We start from the raw sequence: 14,719 nt of genomic DNA, 5'->3' as shown, positions 1-14,719 counted from the left end.
TCCAGTGTTTCCTGCAGTGTAATTGTTGGCTGAGGCTATTGCATGTCCCATATCCTCATCCCTTCTCTCTCCAGATTGTATGTGTGTGTCTGTTGGGAGGAGGATGACACTGGGGCACCAAATACATCAGAAATAGCCGTGCTAACAGCACTTTCATTTTGATTGTAGGCGTTTATCGTTGTGGCCCTGCACCACTTGTAGCTATCAAGGAAGGTGATGTTGATCTCAAGTATGAAGTTGGCTTCATGTTTGCTTCAGTGAATGCCGACATAACACACTGGATAGCACTGAAAAATGGGACTAAGAACAGAATCTCCAGTGACACCAAATATATTGGCAAATACATCAGCACCAAAGCCGTGGGAACAGATGACCGCATGGATGTTACACATTTGTACAAATACCCAGAAGGTGAGAGAAGAATCGTATAACTGACTTGCTTCATTGTACAAATCATACTTAAAGGAATACTATCGATTCACATATTTTTTTCAATTGACACAGGAATTGTTTGGGAAGTGCTGCTAAGTACTGGTGTATACATTTTAGTAGCAACTTCTTTGTTTACTGTTAGCAAAATACATTCAAACTTTACTGACACCAAAACTGACGGCTGACTGAGCCATGAGGAGAGGGGAAATTCCCCTCACACTTGATCAGTTAACTCTATGTGTAGCTCTGTGTGTGACAGAGAAGAGAGATCCCAAAAGCTGAAGCTTCTGTGTCCTGTGTTTATGACTGACGTGTCTGAAGAGAGCAGAGGAAATGTAACTAATTGTCACAGCTTTTACATACTGTTTTTGCTTTCAGAGTTTGATATGTTTGATATTTGCTTTCTGTAGTCTGATATGCAACTCTGGCTGTGCATTGAAGCAGACACCCCTTCTGCAATTGATTTGTCTCAATATAGCTAAATCCTACCCTCAATAAATTACAGCTTTTGCCTCTGATATTTAACATGAAAAGTAGGAAAATGTTTACACAGCTACTTAGACATTATTTGCACACTGTCATTTTAGAACACTTAGGTATCGATAGTATTCCTTTAATTAACCAGTACAGCACCACTGCAACGTCTATCTATGCCCATGTGGACTTCACAGGGGTGTAGATACACGTATGTCTCAGTTTACAGCGGCATGCGGGCATGTGCACGCTCGCTCACCCGACCTCCTGTCCACCCACCCCCGCAGTAAGGTACTGATCAGGTAATGGAACATGTGTTCCCATTCACCAATTAGAGTGCCCGTAGTGAATGCTCAGCCAGCATCAATAAGATGCTGATGGTCAGAAAGCCTAATTTGTGGTGAAAAAAGCCACCAATATATAGATATTTTTGATATCATAAGTAGCGATAAAGTTATTGGTCAAATGAATTAGAGAAGTGTGAAATGTGAAAATTGCTCTGGTTTTTAAGGGGAAATAACTTGTGGTGGGGAAGTGGTTAATATGTAATGCTATTTAATGGGGAAATCAGCAAAATATTTTAGTCAATCCATAAGGTTTTTCATTTTACTTTTCTGCTGTTGTAGTACACCAGTAGGGGGTGCTGTAGTAGTATTGTAGGTTGCACACCTGTAGGCACTTCTGTAGTAGTGTGGCTGGAATGTTCTACACACACAATTTCCCAGCAACCGGTTGAGTGCCTTCATAGTTGTTTACTTTGTTGTAGCAGATTTCAACTTAAGCTCCCTGTTTAATTATTCTCAAGCCAGTCAAAGGCATTTTACAATCATTTGGTTGTAGCACACCCATTTGGCCTCTAGCCAGTAAATAATGTCCGTACACAGCTAAGGAATTACTGCTTATTGGATATGTTTAATAACACAGTCTGGAATGCTAGTGGCATATTGCCATAGGAAGGTTGAGCAACTATTACCATAATTGGCTGGTAGGTTCAGGTGCTGGGTAAAGATGGCTCGAACCTCCAATTTTTGGTTCGCAAACCTCGAGCACAAACTTTTGCAAAAGTTCGGTTCGCACGAACATTCGCGAACCGAAATAGACTTCATTGGGTGTGGTATGGTATGTGGGAGCCACCGCCAGCGACAGGCACAAATTACAGAGCATCATTAGGTCGGCGAAGAGGATCATTGGGAGACCTCTGCCCCCTCTTGACCACCTGTATAACACAAGACTGCAAGCCAGGGCACTGAGAATCGCAAGTGACCCCTCTCACCCAGGCCACAGTTTTTTCACCTCACTTCCACTGGGTCGGAGACTCCGGGCCATCCCCACCAAGACCATCAGACACATTAACTCTTTCTTCCCGAGGGCTGTTAGCCTCCTGAACTCCCTTAATATTCTACCACCCTCTATCAGAGCCCTTCCACCTGCATAGGAGCGGCAGTCTTCAGCAGTGTGTTTTTTGAAAGAGGAATACTGTGCCATATGTATATCCAATGCTGATTGTATGATTGTATATTTGTGTATGTCTATATTTGATATTTGAGTATGAGGTGTTACTGTCATGTTAACGTTTTTACTTTCTTTCTATGTACTGCTCCATTGTGCCAAACCCAATTCCAGGCTTGACCCAGTCATGCTTGGCGAAATAAAATGATTCTAATTCTGATTCTGAACTTTGAAAACTAGAAACATTAATTCTGGCCAGAAAAGTGATGGAAAAGATGTTTCAAGGGGTCTAACATCTGAGTTTTTGCATGGATTAGTGGGATAGACTCCAAAAGTCCCGGGGGAAAAATCTGGATTTGACACACAGCAGCGTTTTTAAGGGCAGAAATCAGATTGCATGCTAAATTGGAGGCCTAAAGTGCTTTAACATCTTGCATGTGTATACATCAATCAGGGAGTGTAATAAGAGTACTGCTTCACACTGTCACACTAAACTCACTGTGTAACGCACCGCCAACTGTGTAACGCACCGCCAACAGCTGTTTGCGTAATGACGGCCGTGCTGGACTGGTGCGCACCATGGCCAGAGTGCAGGCCTTGGCGGTTTTCAAGCCCATATGGTCGCCGAGCTGAGGTAGCTCAATGATACAACAACAGTGACTGTCCAGCTGATCGAATTTGGTCTGTCCACAATGAAGCAATGACCTTATTATCTTAGGTGTGCCCCCCAACACTTTCATATAGCCGGCGGTCATTGCTTTGTTGTGATACTCAAGCCCCTTAACCGCGGCAAGGTAATGATCACGAAGGGGAATTGACACATGTACATGCTTTTTGTTTTGTTGTTGCAGCTGCAGTGCAGCCAGAAAAATTAGGCAGGCATGTTCACGCACCAGAAAAATCATTATAGCGGCCGCTGCTAGCAGCGGCCTTAAAAATTCAGGAATACGCCTGGAAGCCTGGACCCTGTTGGTGGTGGCAGAGAAGGCAGTCAAGCGGCCTGCAGGCAGAGATGCTGTGTAAGGAGCGACTTTGTCTTGGGGCAGGCAGTCACACATCATGCAGGCAGAGGTGCTGTGTGTGGGGACTGACTTAGTCTTTAGGCAGGCCTGACCATGCTTTGCAGTACACGTGGTCAGATGGACCCTTGACCCAACGCTGTATGCCAGAGATGACACCACTTGCCTTGTTTCAACATCACGGTACAGTTTGGGTATCGCCTTATTTGAGAAATAATTGCGGCCTGGTATCTTCCACTGCGATGTGTGGCTTTGCTTTTGTGTGCTGCTTTTCCTCAGGTGGTCATCCCATTGCAGTTTGTGCTTTGTCATCATGTGCCTTCATAAGGAAGTTGTCCCTATGCGGGTCTTGGTCTTTCCACGGCTCAATTTTTGGTGACAAAGAGTACAGATGGCATTGCTCTGATTTGAGGCAAAAATAGGGAAAGTCCGCAACAATGTCTCTTCTCAATGCTCACAGTTTTTATTTAGGACGTATCCTCAGATCAGTAAAAGCACAGCTGACATGTTTCGGGCCAAGCTTGCCCTTAATCATAGCTAAAAATCTGATCTGAGGCAGACACACAAAAAAATGTCCACACCGCTGAGCCCTGGGGTGATGGATTTCTCTGTGTTTTCCATCTCTCCTGTGTTTTTTCCTCATTATTAATTGAATACATGTGGAAAATATTCACTTTAGAAACATTTATAGGACTCAGAATACTTCACATAATTCTGTATAAATGGTTTGTAAAAAAAAAAATTAGATGAACCTTACATCTAGATGTATTCTTAATAATGTTGAATGGCTGATTGGATGTCTTGTAATCAGCATTATTATAACTTGTAGATAATATTGTGACCAAATGTTCCAAGTCTTGCTCAATGCTATAGAAGACTAGCATGTAATGTGACGTACCTGTGCCTTTCTCTTTCCAGGATCTAAGCAGGAGCGGGCAGTATTTGACAAGGCTGTGAAGAAATTATTAGACGACCCTTACATAGAGCTTGAGAGGAAACTTCTCCATTTCAGAAAAAGAGACGAACCAAATGAAAAGCAAGGAAAAATTTTGCATGGGGCATTTTCAGTGGTTCAGAACCCAACATTTGGCCAGGATGTGAATCAGATCCTGAGCATAAAAAACAAGACATTTGCCAGAATTAAAGTTATTGTGAACGTCACATCTTCCAGCATTCTCTATACCGGGAAACACAAGCATGAGATCTGGGCAGACTCCAAGGCTCTTCCCCTGGCCCCTTATGAAGGTATGGAGACATCTACTGGTATAAAGATCTTATTCTGACACTGGGGCTGAAGTAGTAATCTAAACCAACACTCATCCTGTCTACTTGCTTGTCGCCAAGTAAGCAGGAACTTTATACATAAACTAAGGGGAACCTCATACTTGCCTAATAAAGCAATATTTCTCTTGCTTCTTCTTCTATGGCTTACAGAGCACCTGAACTCAGAACTTACTTCATCTCTGCTGTAAAAGATAAGAAACTGCATAATGACCTATAAAGAAAAACATTTCTTTGTTACAGCTTACAGAACTCCTGCGATAAATCTGCAGTGTGTCTACATCCTGCTTTCACGGAAGCAGAATAAGGGTTAACATCCCGCGTTTACATATTAGCTGTGTCTGCTGAGAACTGCCAAATATCTGTGCTGACACAGCTGAGAGATCAAGTTGAGGTAGCCATACATCTAGCGATGATGGGCAGATTCAACCAAGAGACAAATCTCTCTCTGATCTGCCCATACACCGCAGGCCGTTTCCCGATCGATTTCATGCTGAAATAGATTCGGATTCGGCCTTGTGACGCCGCATCTGACCCCCTCCCCGCCCCGACGTTGTCTTCGAATGTTAAATGGTTTCCATGCTGGCCAGTGCAAGTGATACATTACCAGTTCGCGGCCTCCGCTTGTCCTCCTCTGCCTTCAGGATACCTCTGTTCTCCATACACGTGAGCCACTTGGTTCCCTAATAATGTGGCTGCATGTGTGACGTCTGACGTCATACATGCGCGTCCTTACTAAACAGCAATGAATGGCGTGTGTGTATGGAGAACTGAGTGCGCCCGGAGCCAGCAGAGGACAAGCAGAGGCCGCAGACAGGTAATGTATCACTTGCACTGGGCACCGGGGGAACATTTAACATAAGGGGGGACAGCACCAGGGGTTTCGTTGTGTTTGTCGCTTGTCCCGAAATCTCATGCCATTACCACCGCACACCTGATCGAGCAAGTCGGCCCTACATCTTGCAGCAGGTGCGATTGACTAATGCTACCAATTTTGCCCTTGGCGGCACCGATTTTCATTAGATTATAATAGTCGAATCGGATAGTCGATCTGCTGGCAAGTCGCCTGATGTCTACCTTTACACTTGTGATTACTTACACATGAGGGGGAATTAGACAGACTCTTCAGTCTAAAAACACACAGGGTGCATTTCTCTCTGTTTTCTTTGTGTCCTGTGTAAGTATTGAGGTCCACTTTAAACTATTACAGATACAGGATAAGCAGGACAGCCATGCAAATGACATTGTTTAAGAGAAAATATGTATGGTAGCCTTCATATGCCTTTCCCTGTAGAGTGACGTTAAGGTAGGAGAATGATTGATATACGTGATCCAGCAAATATGGACTGCATTTTTTAACAAATGTCTGTTATTGTACGGCAAAAGTTTGAATCGCACACCTGTGTAATAATTTGCATTTGGGCCGCACCCACAGAACAAAGAAATCTTTAAAAAAAATTAGGAGAACTAAGATTGTTGGCTTACAACTTAATATACTAACGTTTCAACAAATGCTAAACATTCAGATTTTTGGTTGGGGTCAAGGCTGTACATTTCCCTACTTGAATGGAGACAGTTTATAAAAATACAGTCCAGGTTTGCTGAAACACTGATGTTCTCCAATTAGTCACATCTTTAGAGTTTTCATGTTCGCCAGTAAAAATAATGTCATAAAAGCCTCTGATAAATCAGACAAATACTGTAATAGCCTATCCAATTAGTAACACCAACACTAGTGAGCGCTATGGCTCCTTTTACGATTATTGAAGTCATTAGTTCCCTTTTACTGGGGAACATTATTTCCCAAGTAAAAGGTACATTTCCTATAGCATGCGATGCCCGGCTCCACCCGCCCCTACAAACGGGCATGGACAGAATTTCTGCCGTTGGAATACAGTGTTTTGAAGCATTTTCTGTATGGCACAATATGCTTGGCTAATACAGAGGATAAGAAGTACTACATTTTAAAAATATTACTTGGAATTCAACTTTGAGAAATTAATTTCTAGCTACATTCATAGCCTACAAGAGAGGCTATTGTTTATCACAATTTCACTTTTCTTTATTCTCTAGAAAAACATATATCCATTCCTATAACCTATGAGCAGTATGGCAAATATGTGAGTGAAGATAATATGATTCGGACAACTGCATTGTGTGAAATTGACGGGAAAGAAGAACGAATTTTAGTGGACACAGATATCAGCCTGGCAAAGCCTCCTATAACCATCATGGTAACATTAATAGCAAATGTATTTCATTGGTTTGTTTTGCTAGGGAATAGAAAGCAGGGAGAATTTTTTTTAAATCTCCCTGCAAGTGGCCAGAAGAAGTCAGAATGAATTGCAATGTAAGTCACGAAGCAGTGCTACCTCCTTCATAATGCTCTCCCTGCAGCTCCCTCTTGTAGACTGCCCAAATAGGAAGTAATGCAAGATGGGAGGAGGCCCTCCTATTGTGATACAATATGTAGTGAGTGGAGGTAAGTAATCGGGACAGCCTTACCTCGTGATAAGAGGTTAAGATTTTTATGGTTAGACACCAATAAAAAGACAACACGTTTCATGGGACCTGCCCTCTTCCTCAGGTCAATACAAGACCGTGTCAGAGCTATGCATCTCTTATTCAGAGCACTAAATAAGCAGGCCAGGGACTGAACTTTATGTAAATATGGCTTCTAATAGCGTACCACATGTTATATAAGCAGTGTGTGTATGTTGTGTATAAGGTGATCGAGGTTCAGTTCCCACTTGCACTAAAAACATACTACTTTTGGTAACACAGCACAACGAATCCAATGCTGTGTTCCCATTCATTCATCTCCCCTCTTAATGATCAGCGGTTAGAATATGCACAGGAACGAGCGCTGGAGCGAGCAGTGGCCGTCGGATCCCATTGGTGATTATCTACGTCCCTGGGCAGGAACTGAAGTCCTGCAGGGCGTAGATAATCCGTCGTAAACCACATAAGTGGTTAAAGGGACTCCGAGCAGTGCAGAAACTATGGAAAGATGGATATCATTTTAAAGCTCTCTTTCTCCTCTTTCTGACGACCCCTAAATCGTCGCCCTACGCATTTTAGTTTTCTCTATTGTCGCGATAGAAATTGCAGCCGCGGCAATTTCAATCGCGAAAATAGCGAAAACTAAAATGTGTAGGGTGGCGATTTATATACCATTGGAAAGAGGAGAAAGAGAGCTTTAAAATGATATGCATCTTTCCATAGTTTCTGCACTGCTCGGAGTCCCTTTAAGCAACAGCTTAATGAATTGTTTTTCCACTTACCCCACCAGCCAGAAGTCATTCCATTGTGTTCCACACTGTCGTCCCTCTTCCCCTTTCCCACAACAACAGTACTAATTGTCTAGTTATTATGGAGGCCTAGCTTCAATTGATTACTTGGCATATTAACTTAGAAGAGTAGGTAATATCTAATATCTACCCTAACTACAGGACTGCCGCTACTCGTGACAGTTAATAGTGGCGCACAGCGCCAGGGGAGTACAAATGGCGCCCCATAGACTTACATTATATAATGCTATTTAGCGTTATAAGTGTTAAAAAATGGCGCCTGGCAGTGTGCCTTACACTTATAACGCTAAATAGCGTTATAAGTGTTCAAAATTGCAGCGGGGTCCGGGAAGGAGAGGGGCAGCGGGACACTGGAGGGCATAGGCATCGGGGGAGGATGTGTGCAGAAGCATACGTTACCTTGTCCCGGGCCGCCGATCGCTCCTTCCCTCCGCTCCTGCACTTCTTCCATTCGTTTACTGTAGTCCTGCAGCCGGCCAATCATCATGTGGCTTCAGTCTCCGCATGGTGATTGGCCGGCTGCAGGACTACAGCAAATGAATGGAAGGAGTGGAGGGAAGGAGCAATCGCCGGCCCAGGACAAGGTAACGTATGCCTCTGCATACATCCGCTGCCTATGCCCTCTAGTCTCCCGCTGCCTCTCTCCTCCAGCCCCCGCTGCCTACACTAGCCCTGCATGTGTATCATGGCACACCGCTCTGCAATCAATGTAGCATAGAACGAAATTTACAATTTTATTGTATTTACATTAAAACGGTAAATAGCGTTTTATGATACATTTATCGGCAGAACGGTGCGCCATTTTTCTCCCTGCGCCATTTTCAGATGGACCCGCCGCTACTACCCTGGTACAGGCTTTAATGTCTTGGGCACATTCCACAGGGAATAGTGTAGCCAGATGAGGGCCCCGGGATTTAGCAGATACAATCTTGGGAGGCATGGGGCTGGGATGGGGGTAGCAAAAAGTGTAGACATAGAAGGCATGATAGAGGTCATTCAACAATTAGGCACATTGGAACAACAGAATGTGGGTACCCAACATCATCTGAACATGGTTTTGGAACAGTTAACGCACAACACCGATAAAGGTAAGGCGTACACTCAAAGGCATATTCAAATAATTACTAAGAAGATTATTGGGTACTGCATGGAAAGTAACATGCCTGTCCATGCAGACCGAGTTAAGAGCAGATTTTAAGATAATGGCTCAAGCCGTATCAGAAGGTAAAACTCCTTTATCAATTTTCTTGGGTAAGGATCTTTTGCATGGATGCACCGAGATGTGTGTGTGAACAGGGTGCAACAGTTCTTTATGCACCGCTACTTCCTTGGGTCCTAGCAATGGAAGTTTCATCCACACGTCTTACACCATGACCTGAGAGGTCAGCATTTTTTGGTGATAGACGGTGAGGTGAAACAAGTAGACTTGTCTTCATGCTGGCAATTCTCAGATAAGTACTTGTGTTTGCCAGGACGAGTCAGATTTAGTGATGAAGCATGCTGGCTCAATAGCACAGAATGCACAGCTGCCATTCAAAAGATCTGCCCTGAAGCCAAAGCAATAGCTCCGGTGGCTGGAAGTCATTCCATTGTGTCCCACACTATTCCACTCGGTCATCCCTCTTCACCTTTCCCACAACAACAGTACTAATCACTCAGCTGTAGCCAAGGGATGTGTCTGGATGAGCTTGAAGCCAGAACTGTCATTCTAGGAATTTAATTCAATTAGTTTGTGTGTATACCTGTAGACTCTGGAGAGGCAGTTCATGAAGGTGGGCCTAGGGCACTTAAAAGTTTAAATCCAGCCCTGAATAAAATACATTTTTTATTTACAGCTTCCAAATCATATTGCTGTCAACAATGCAGTGAATGCCGAAGTTGTGATCACTAACACTTTACCTGAGGTACTGACCAATTGCTCTTTGCTGCTTGAAGGAAGTGGCCTCATCGATGGCGTTTTAAAGAAAGAGTAAGTAATTAAAACTTTACAAGCATTAGAAACCTATAACAACAACAATAACAACAACAACAACAACAAAACATTTGTAAAGTGCTTTTCTCCCATAGGACCCAAAGCACACAAGCTTATCTCAGATCAGTACATAGTGATATGTACAGGGGAAAAAGTAATGTGATCATAAATGCCAGACTAAACAGGATACATTTTTAGTTTTGATTTAAATGTCTCCAGGGTAGGAGCCATCTTGGTTAAGTTTGGCAATTCCAAAGTGTAGGGGTGGGTAGGGGCAGCATGACAGAAAGCTCTTGCTCCAAAGATTTTTAGTTAGGACTCTGTAGGTGGTCAAGTTATTCAATTCTTTTCATCTGAGGTTGTGGGAGGTGTGATGCAGTTGCAACAAATCCGTCAAGTATCTGGGGCCTAGGTCGTGTAGGGATTTGAATGTTAGCATGTCAATTTTGAAAAGAATTCTCCATTTTATGGGTAGCCAGTGTAGTGAGCAAAGGATTGTTATGTGGCAATGGCGGGATTGGCTTGTTAACAGTCCTGAATTACTAAGACATTGCCACATATCTTCAAGTATCTGCAGAGGGGATAGCAGAAGTGATGCAGCAAACCTGGACTGTAAAAAAATAAATAAGGGGTTTTTACTATTATGTAATTCGGTTGCTTTTTTCCAATAAACCCACTCTGCCCTGGTCTTTAAAAAAATAAATAATAAATAAAAATGATAAATTGCTGTGTAATCTGCATGAAACTTCAATCACACCAGCACAAACTCACAATCCTCGCAGCAACGCTCACTATCATCTGATATGACTCAAGTGAAGAAAAACATCTATTTATAACAATGTTTAATTAATCTAGTGCAGAATTGCTGGTGGATCACTTATATTATCCACACTTAGGGCCTGTTCAGACTATCTGCGTATGAAGAATGCGTTTAAAATCAAAGAAACGCAAGTTGAAAAACGCATGCGTTTTTATTGCGTTCGAATGCGTATTCTATTGCGTTTTGCCCACACACGTGACCCAGGGGAAAAAAAAGAATTATGGGGACCGCAGAGGAAAACGGACGCTAAAAACGCAATAGTACGCGTTTTTGATACGCGTCCACAGACTTTCATTGCGTCCGTTTGTATGCGTGACGCACAGAACTGCGTGCAGCAATACGGATGAGAAACGTATGCGTCTCATACGCATACATGTGAACTAGCCCATTCAAAAGCATTAGGAGCCGTTTCTATGCGTTTTTGGTACCCAGACAAGTTCCCTGAAAACGTCTAGGAGCGCGCATAGTCTGAACAGGCCCTTAGCCTGTTAGTAGAAACTGCTGTGCAATGTAAACCTCTGCCTGCAAAACTTGTTTGGCTGCCTAGTGCAGCCAAACGAGCAGGTGGCAGGGAGCAGTTATAAATACCTGTTCGGACAGCTTCTTCTTTTCCTCCACCCACAACTCTGACCTTTCGACAGGTCTTCTGGGTCCTGGTCAGATCCGATCACATGATATGACGTGATCGGAATCCAGGAGACCGTGTTAGCGTTATAGCTCCACCCGGTGGTGGAAGTAGGGTGATTTACCAGCAGTGTGAATGGAGAGAGCAATGTACTCAGTTAGTGCTTGTCTGAGTTGATCCACTAGGTTGATCCACCAGGTGGATTTGTTGCAGGCTCACCATGGGGGATCGGGCCTGTTTACACATGCTAGATTAACATTATTTAACTTGTGTTCAAGGCTCAGAACATGCTATTATGATTTAATGCAGTGGTGCTCGTCACAACCTCGTCATCACAAGTCATTTTTGCTGATCACGAGGTCGTAATCGGCAATCGTGATAGTCTCTCGATCACAAATGCCGATCACGAATGCACTCGTGATTGCACTCCTTACCCGACTTGTGATCACTAGTAGGTATTCATGATTAAAAACCCGCCGATTTCAGTGTTTAATGTATTTACCGCGTTGAAAAATATACTTTTTTCCTTTGACATTTTCAAATCCATTTTCTCAAAAACTATAAGGTCTTTTTGAAAAAATATTTTTTCTCTTGTTCCCACTGTTCTTCTTAACATATCTGGCAAATTTGGTGTTTCTAGCATGTAATAGGGCTTTGCTATTAACTGTTAAAGTCAAATCGTGATCACGGCCATGATCACGGATATCACTTTTAATCGAAGTCCAATTCGGAATTGGGCATCATGTCCGGATCACGATCGCGGTGTATCCGGATTTCGATACTGCCCTGATCGGATTTACTCGAATCCGTGATTGGGAGTATCCGAGCACCACTGGTGGTTCTTAACCTTATCTGCAAATGTATTGCATGCTATAAATGTTCTAGATTTGCCCCATCGTAACTGGAATTGGCCTAGCCTTTATGGCTAATGAGCTGAAGTGGAGCAATGCTACTGCTTTACTTAAAGGACAACTGAGTAAGGGTTATACGGAGGCTGCCATATTTATTTCCCTTTAAGCAATACCAGTTGCCTGGCTGTCCTGCTTATCCTCTGCTTCTAATACTTTTAGCTATAGACCCTGAACAAGCATGCAGCACATCAGGTGTTTCTGACATTTTTTTTTCAAATTTGATCAGATTAGCTGCATGCTTGTTTCAGGCGTGTGATCCATATGCTACTGCAGCCAAATAGACCAGCACGACTGCCACGCAACTGGTATTACTTAAATGAAAATAAATATGGCAGCCTCCATATACCTCTCACTTCAGTTGTCCTTTAATTCAGAAGTTTGAACTCTGGAAAAGGTAGGAAATTAAAAGCACTTGAGCTGGCCATTATTGTACACTAATCTAACACACTGCATATGCAGATTGCAAAGAACAAACCAGGAATTAACAGAGATCTTTGTCTCATCCTAGTAACCAATACTCTGTTTTCTAGTGTGCCATCCTTGAATCCTGGTGAGAGAACCCAAGTCAGTTTTCCAATTGTTCCCTCCAAGATCGGCGCCAGAACATTGATTGTGACCTTCAATAGTGAAAAGTTAAAAAACATTAAAGGTTTTCAACAAGTCTTTGTATCTGGAGCTCCCTGATTCTACGGGCTTAAAGAGAAATTTATAACCATCACTCATCATCACTGCCTACATCATGAAAACCTTAAGACTTCCTGGAACAAGACCTGTTTGCAATACTTGGAGCACTGTAGTCATCTGTCTTCATCTTGCCTACGCTGGGCTTACTGTGCCAAAAATGTAGCTCTGTCACCATAGTTATGGTACAGCTGATGTTTTTAGCTCTTTGTCAATCGATCACACTCTACCTCTGTGGTACTGTAACAAAATATTATTGTTGTGAATACAATTGTAGTGCATATGTATGTGATTTTAATAAACTATTTTGCACCCAGATGTGTGCGTTGTTAATTCTGGAGTGTGAAAAACAGTTAATTAGAAACTGTTTAATTATTAAAGGACACTTGAAGTGAGAGGGATGTGGAGGCTGCCATATTTATTTCCTTTTAAAGGGAACCTGAAGTGAGAGGTGTACTGCCATATTTATTTCCTTTTAACCCATTACCTGGTCACTAGAGTTTACTTGTTTGAGATATGTGCACTGCTTTGACCTCAGTCAGCAGAACTCCTTGTGTTGTAAATTCTTGGAATCCTTTGATCTCCCTGTACTAGCAGAAAATATAGAAACTGAAAGCAGAGGTCCTAGTGACAAGTGGCCATACATACACATTGCAGCAGTACTAATTTGAATCAAAGAAATGTAACAAATAATTAATAATAAATTGGCCTGGAGCACTTGCATGCATCTGAATAAATTGGCTGCTAAAGAGTTAAACAATACCAGTTGCCTGGCATCCTGCTGATCATACCAGCATCTGTAGTGTCTGTATCACCCACCTGAAACAAGCATGCAGCTGATCTTATCAGATTTGGTCAATAGTATCTGTTCCGCATGCTTGTTCAGGGCCTATGGCTGAAAGTATTAGAGGCAGATGATCTTATGCCATTGGCACCACCTGTATATCTGGTGCCTCCTGCTGCAATCATTGCTTCCCAGACTTCAGGAGGTGCACCAGAAATATTTTAATTTTAGGTAGTGCAAAAAGGATTTAGAACCTTTACTGAATGGTATGGTAATGGTTTACATTTTCACCAATATGGAGGATCAGCCATTTTTTTATTGCTGAGATGCTGTTGCCTTTAATATTAACCTTAATTGTCTTGGGAACAGGGGCAAAACTGGATCGGTTCTAAGAGTAAAAGCATGTAGATTGATAGATACACACATACATAGACATTGCGTGTGTGTGTGTGTTTTGTGGAATATAAGATGCTCTGGAATATAATGCACCTAGGTTTAGTGGGGAAAACGAGAAAAAAAAATATACTGGACCTGGTCTGTCCATGTTCCAGGAGATGTTCTCCCCCAGTAATTGTCCTCCTGTGTCCCCATGTGTCCTCCTGTATACCTTTCTGCCCCGTGTGTCCTCCTTTGCCTCCTCCTGTTCCGCTGTGTACTTCCCTGTCCCCTGGTGTACTTCGCTGTCCCCCTCATCTTTTCCTGTCCCCCTACATCCTTTACCTTCCCCCTGGGTTCTCTCCTGGCCTCCTGTGTCCCCTCCTGACCCTCTGTGTCCTTTCCTGTTTCCCTGTGTCCCTTCCTTGCTCACTGTGTCTTTTCCTGCCCCCCTGTGTCCTTTTCTGTTCTCTATGTTCTCTCCTGGCCCCCTGTGTCTTCTCCTGGCCCCCCTGTGTCCCCTCCTGTCCCCCACAATGTCTCCTCTGCTCCCCTGTGTAAAAATAATTATCGGCAGATCAGCTC

At 43.0% G+C, this 14,719-nt stretch overlaps 1 protein-coding gene across 1 annotated transcript in view; it reads left to right on the top strand.

Moving 5' to 3' along the window:
- The window catches only part of LOC137542284 (protein-glutamine gamma-glutamyltransferase E-like), an 86,779-nt gene extending 73,530 nt beyond the window's left edge, over positions 1-13,249 (top strand). The window contains exons 9-13 of the mRNA XM_068264083.1: positions 169-411; positions 4,293-4,619; positions 6,729-6,889; positions 9,802-9,935; positions 12,825-13,249. Coding sequence (XP_068120184.1) covers positions 169-411; positions 4,293-4,619; positions 6,729-6,889; positions 9,802-9,935; positions 12,825-12,978 — 1,019 coding nt within the window. The 3' untranslated portion in view covers positions 12,979-13,249. The remainder of the gene's footprint in view (positions 1-168; positions 412-4,292; positions 4,620-6,728; positions 6,890-9,801; positions 9,936-12,824) is intronic.
- The last annotated feature ends 1,470 nt before the right edge of the window (positions 13,250-14,719 follow it).

Source organism: Hyperolius riggenbachi, chromosome 12 (assembly GCF_040937935.1).
Source record: "Hyperolius riggenbachi isolate aHypRig1 chromosome 12, aHypRig1.pri, whole genome shotgun sequence".
Classification (NCBI taxonomy): Eukaryota; Metazoa; Chordata; class Amphibia; order Anura; family Hyperoliidae; genus Hyperolius; species Hyperolius riggenbachi.
Note: the sequence above shows the minus strand (reverse complement) of the source record. Positions and strands in the feature narration are given on the sequence as shown.